This window comes from Alosa alosa, chromosome 23 (assembly GCF_017589495.1).
Source record: "Alosa alosa isolate M-15738 ecotype Scorff River chromosome 23, AALO_Geno_1.1, whole genome shotgun sequence".
Lineage (NCBI taxonomy): Eukaryota > Metazoa > Chordata > Actinopteri > Clupeiformes > Clupeidae > Alosa > Alosa alosa.
This window is the reverse complement of record NC_063211.1, coordinates 19,214,950-19,220,682: the sequence shown is the minus strand read 5'-3', so window position 1 is coordinate 19,220,682 and position 5,733 is coordinate 19,214,950. Positions and strand designations below refer to the sequence as shown.

The following is a 5,733-nucleotide window of genomic DNA, read 5'->3' as shown; positions in this document are numbered from 1 at the left end:
GAAAGAAGGGGGCAGCAAGGCCACCGTGGCCTGTAAACCTCTGATTTTCAAAGGGGCATCACGGGCAACGCAAGGGGCTACGACGGCCATGGCCGTCGAGGCCGCCGTGAAATTCCTACCCTGGCCTTGAAGCTAATCTTCTTTCCACTTTTCTTACCTACGGTCAATCCATCGAAAACCTCTGAAATGATTATCGTTAGACGGTAAAACTACCGTTTTCATTAGGTTTACTTGCCTCTATGCTTTACCTTAACATACAATGCTATTGTAGGCTACATAGCTTTGTTCACGAGTTTCCGTGCTGGCTGGACTACGCTTCTTATCCAAACAATACGGTTATGTCCCTTCGGTGCGTTAGCTTCCCTTCAACCGGACATGCTAAACATTCTTCTTACGGGAACCTAACGTCACGTACGAGGTAGTCAAGTCTTGTTTTGCCTTTTATTGTTTATGTAGATAACACAAAAGCTACAATATCGGCACAGGATATATGCTATATGAAGTTATGGTATTTCAAAAAAATCCTAAAATGAATGGGCTTCTATGGGGTTAGCAGAGAAGTGGTCCCTCCAGCCACCACTGATTCTTCTACTTCCGGGAATTCGCCTGCCCCTTGCTCTGGCTATATGATTCATGGGGCGGAGCTCCCCTGAAACTGGTCCCCTTGGAAACAGTGCAGTGCAGCGATACATGTCCTACGTAAACAAGCATATTTTGAAATATGCATTCAAAAATCTTCAAAATCGAGAGTGCACACCTTTGTGCCACGCGCGAGCCACATACGAAATCTTAGGTCAGTCTGACAAACGGTCAGCGAGATATGCATGCCACAGACACACAAACGCTTCTTGCTTTATGGATAGATAGATAGATGATAACAATTTGTTGGAACCTTGAGTCCATTTATCCCTTTTACATATGTATAATATTGCCATGTGAAAAAAAAATTCTGTATGGTTCCACACCATATTTATGGTGTAAAAAGAGTGTAATTCTCCATCAAATTCAATCAGATCAGTTACAAACACCTACCTAAATTAACATTTTAACAACAGTTCTATTTGTGTGTGCACAAGTTTTTTCCATGGTAAGGATGACCTTTGCATGGAGACGGTGACAGTTGCTGTAGGTGGCCTGAACACCTGGCACAGGATTCTAATAGCTTAATTGCCCTATTATGATGTCATAATGGACAATGTTAAGTCTATGGGGAAATTTGTAATAGTTTTAAATTAATAGTTTAGTTTAGAAGACCTACATTACACAGTTTGAATGAAGTTGCTATGGTTAAATGGTTTAAACTGAATAGCGCACAGAAAAAGTGGTCAGTGGAATAATAATAGATAAGAAGCCTAGGAGGAACAGTGCATTTTCATGAACTGTAAAAAGTGAAATTTGCCTGGTAGAGATAGTCACTAGCTAGGCACATATTCCAATGTGAATATTCTCTGGTTTAGGCAAAATCAGAGCGGCATGGGAAACAGTAGCCTACCATTTTCAATCATTATTTTGATTAACAGCATTTCTAAGCAAAAAAAAGAGTTGAGGTAGAATGGTTAAAATATCCACAATGCGTAAGTGTATGCGTATTTCAATACACAAAGGTTTTAAGGTTGCATTCGTAAAATGTTGAATATGACAGATAACCTATGGGTAGGGTAAGATATAAACATTTCACCAACATTAACCAAACATGCTTTGATGTTTCATCACAGTTCAGTTGAAGTTTACAGCTTAAAAACATCTAAGGGTGCACTTACACTTTAAATGTAAGCTACTTAATACTTGATGGGTTTACATTACAAAATAGTTGATATCAACGTTACATCCACAAATGCTTTCCACAGGCCACCAGCTTAGTTTCATTTCAGCCCTTTTCTCCAATGACTCCACATCCAACCCGGTAGGTGGCGGTATCGTAGAATTATTTGCTATGTGCCATATAGCAGTGAAGAAGAAAAGGAATTCGTTTGCACTGCTCACGTTGCCTTAACCAGAACTCTCTCCTTCTTATAGAGGGACTTTACACAGTTGTTTCACCTTGGAAAGGTACATCATTCTTATTTGACGTTTGATCAGAGGTGTCTACAACATTAAGATCTCAGGTGGCACTTATCATGCACTGCAAGCTAATGTAATCGTTTTAGTCAGCCAACAAGCTAGCTTGGACAGTTACTTCTGGTTAATGCTGTCGTCAGTGAAATAGCAGCTAACACAGGAAGCTCGACATACAAAACTTCCTAGCTAAATACTTAACTATTTCTGGTATCTAAACTGCATCTCTTACTGGGATCAAGTCAGCTATCGTGGAAAGGTAAGCATTTTCTGAACATTCTGAAAAATAAGGGGAAAAAACAGTCAATAGGTTTACTGAACTTCCCATATAAGTCAATGTCCCATGTTATAGTTCCCATGTCAGTTCTTTCAATAAGGACATTACTCATCCGCTCATGTAATATCCCTGGACATTACTCATCCACTCAACCGCTACTTCTCATCCCTACCCTCTGGCAGGAGGTTCAGAAGCAAGGTGCAATAAAGCCCGCTTCAGAAGAAGCCTAATCCCCTCCGCAATCCAAATACTCAACAAGACAAAGCCCCACAGATAAATATATGCAGTGCAATAACATATGTTTTCCCATGAACCCCCAATATTATATGTAAATGTCTGTGTCGAATGTCTATGGTATATGAAATGTGTGTACGTGTCCTCCCTATGTCATGTATCTATGTGCCATCCTGTGCTTGTGACCATGTAGGAAAGCGGTATGGAAAATGTGAAAAAGAATTTCCCTAAGGGGACAGCTAATAAAGTAAACTAACTAAACAAATAACGCTGGGTAGAACCTAGTGTTACTGGTATTAACGTCACTACTTGTGTTTAGGAAACATTTCCTCCTCAGGTTACACATAGCGGTCAGATGCCTCCTTTCAGGTCGCTACTCAGAAAGCTAAATTTGTTTAAAATGAGAAGTTTCAGAAAATGTAGCTTTGTCCACGCATGCTGTTATGTGTATGTGTGTCCCTATCTAAGCACATGTGGCAAATCTTGACAATGACCAAGCTTTCCTGTTCTTGTGAAGTTGATATAACACTAATGATGGTAATAATGTGGTTTAATCAACAAAACGACAGTTTGAAGTCTGAATGATTTGTTGTCTCGTTGTGTGTTCAGGTACCGACCATGGCCTCGCGAGCTGGCCCACGAGCAACTGGGACAGATGGAAGTGACTTTCAGCACCGGGAGCGAGTCGCCTCGCACTATCAAATGAGGTGAGCTAACCATCTTTGTTTGGCTCAGTTAGTTAGCTTGCACAATTTAAATGATTTCTCAGAAGGCAAAGTGGACCTCAGGTTTGAATATCATTAAAACTTAAACCTGCATGAAAGACAAGAGATTAATATGTTGAATTGGCCTAGGTAATTTTAAGTTGTGTTGTGTAATAAATAATTTGCCATATTACTGTATGTCAGTTTGTTTCTTTCTTTTGCTATCCACTAAGTCTAATGGATGTCTACTGCCATGTATATTATACTGTAAATATCTTTTGACAGTATATACAATATAGTATACATTAATTTACCCCCCTCCCCCACTGTCGTAGTGTCGCACTGAAATCTGAGATCCGCAAGCTGAACATTGTCCATGTGATCATCTGGCTGCTGATATTGGCCCAGGTGACTGTGAGCCAGCTGAACCTGATCTCGCACGACGTGGTGGCCAGCCCGTACAACTGGGAGTACCCTTATCTCCTCAGCCTCTTCCCCACCATCTTCAGCTTCATGGCCATGCCCCGCAATAACATCAGCTACCTGGTCATCTCCATGATCAGTGCTGGGCTCTTCTGCATCGCGCCCCTCATCTATGGCGGCATGGAGATGTTCCCAGTGGCCCAGCAGCTCTACCGCCACGGCAAGGCCTACCGCTTCATCTTCGGCGTTTCGGCCGTGTCCGTCATGTACCTGGTGATGGTAATCGCCGTGCAAGTGCACGCCTGGCAGATCTATTACAGCAAACAGCTGCTGGATTCTTGGTTCACCTCTACGCAAGACAAAAAGAAGAAATAGACTGACACGACAGACCAAAAGGATTGGACAGGATGTGGTCATTTCAACATGCAGTCAGTTATCCCTCTCCCATTGATCCCAGTTTTTTTTAATAGTTTCATCACAGCATGCAGGGTTTAAAATTGCTCTGCGCTGTTTGATGAAACAAGGTGTACTGTCTGCCCCTCTTTAAACGTCTTACTCCCATCATCTCATTGCCCAGCCTGGAACATAGATTAAAATGCGCCAATTACAGACTGTCTTTGGTTTCACCTTCTTGGCTTAAGCTCGACCTGCTTGACTCTTGATCTGCTCTCCATTCCTGACAGCTTATCTACTCAGTGTCTATAATCTGTCCGTTCAACGGATGCCTTTATGTTTTGTTCGCCAGAGGTGGGGTAGGGTAGGGATTGTCCTTGGCCAGACGAAGGATGGAGAAGCAGTTAGGGGAAGCATAGTAAGGAATTGTCTGTGCCACAATGTGTCCACCCTGCGCCTCACCCCCAAACACACACATTGTTTTCTGTTGCCTGTCTCTTAACTTAATTTAATTGGTAATAAACTATGGACTGAAAATATATCCTAGCTGGTTTTCATTTTTCATGTTCAAGTGAAAATGTTCACCCTACTGTAGAGAGAGAATTTAGAGTAGTGATGCACCGATATTGAAGTTCTGGGCCAATACTAGGGGTGGCACGGTTCATGAAAAAAATCCGAACCATTCGGTTTGCTTGTCTCGGTTCGGGGCATGTGTGCATCGCACGGTTTTGACGGTTCATGGCTTGCGTAATGTAGCCTCATGCCCATATGTGACCTCAGACAGTTTTTCCCATAGACATAATATACATAGACGCCGCATCGACCGCTACTCCTTACTAGCGCTGACGAGATTTGGAGCCGCCATCTTGGACCGGTCATCCACTCCACTCAGTGTAATCTGTTTGGCCGGTGAGATGAGCTGTCAGCACACTTAATTAATCATATCTCACTGAATACCGAACAGATTCTCACGTTTTTTTTTTTTTGCTGCAAAGGTCATACATGTAGCTATGATACAGGACACATGATTTAGCGTATTTTAATATCCATAGTGGGTTTAACAGTAATAGAATATTCTGATATATGATATATGATATAAAGTGACCTGACGTCCGATATCAAAACTGGGAACATAATCCATGTTTAACAGCATAGACAAAACTAGTTTGATACAAGTTTAATGGGTTAAATATAGTTCACAGTTGACAGAAAAGTTCCATCAACAGCATTATTCACAGTCCACAGAAAGGTTCTATAAACATTTAAGTGAGATCAGTGCCATTCAGACATCTGAGGGGTATTCCAAGTAGGCCTATGTGGTTTAGTGACAAACTTGGGTAAATTGACTCAGAATAAGTTGTAAACCTCCCAGTAGAAAAGCTTTATGATACAGGAAACATGGTTGTGTATCTTTTAATATTCATAGTGGGCTTAACAGTAATAGAATATTCTGATATATGATATATTATAAAGTGATGACATCCAATATAAAAACTGGGAACATAACTAGTCCACGTTTGACAGCATAGACAAAAACTGGTTTGATACAAGTTTTAATGAGTTAAATTTACAGAAAAAAAATCCATTAACATTTTCAGTTCAGTGTCATCAAAAATAAAGTGATGAACAGACATTGGTGTGGCATAA

The 5,733-nt window shown here is 41.1% G+C and overlaps 1 protein-coding gene across 1 annotated transcript; it reads left to right on the top strand.

The window, feature by feature from the left end:
* The first annotated feature begins 1,972 nt into the window (after positions 1-1,972).
* Positions 1,973-4,625, top strand: LOC125288480 (protein jagunal homolog 1-B). Its single transcript, XM_048234885.1, has 3 exons — positions 1,973-2,314; positions 3,176-3,273; positions 3,606-4,625. Exons 2-3 carry the CDS (start codon positions 3,185-3,187, stop codon positions 4,066-4,068), a joined length of 552 nt encoding a protein of 183 aa, XP_048090842.1. The 5' UTR covers positions 1,973-2,314; positions 3,176-3,184; the 3' UTR covers positions 4,069-4,625.
* The last annotated feature ends 1,108 nt before the right edge of the window (positions 4,626-5,733 follow it).

What these genes read in the sequence shown, in the direction of transcription:
- LOC125288480 (XM_048234885.1), top strand. Translation starts at nt 3,185, where the DNA reads ATGGCCTCGCGAGCTGGCCCACGAGCAACTGGGACAGATGGAAGTGAC. An exon ending in GCCTCGCACTATCAAATGAG is followed by an intron (nt 3,274 to 3,605) that starts GTGAGCTAACCA and finishes CCACTGTCGTAG; the next exon opens with TGTCGCACTGAAATCTGAGA.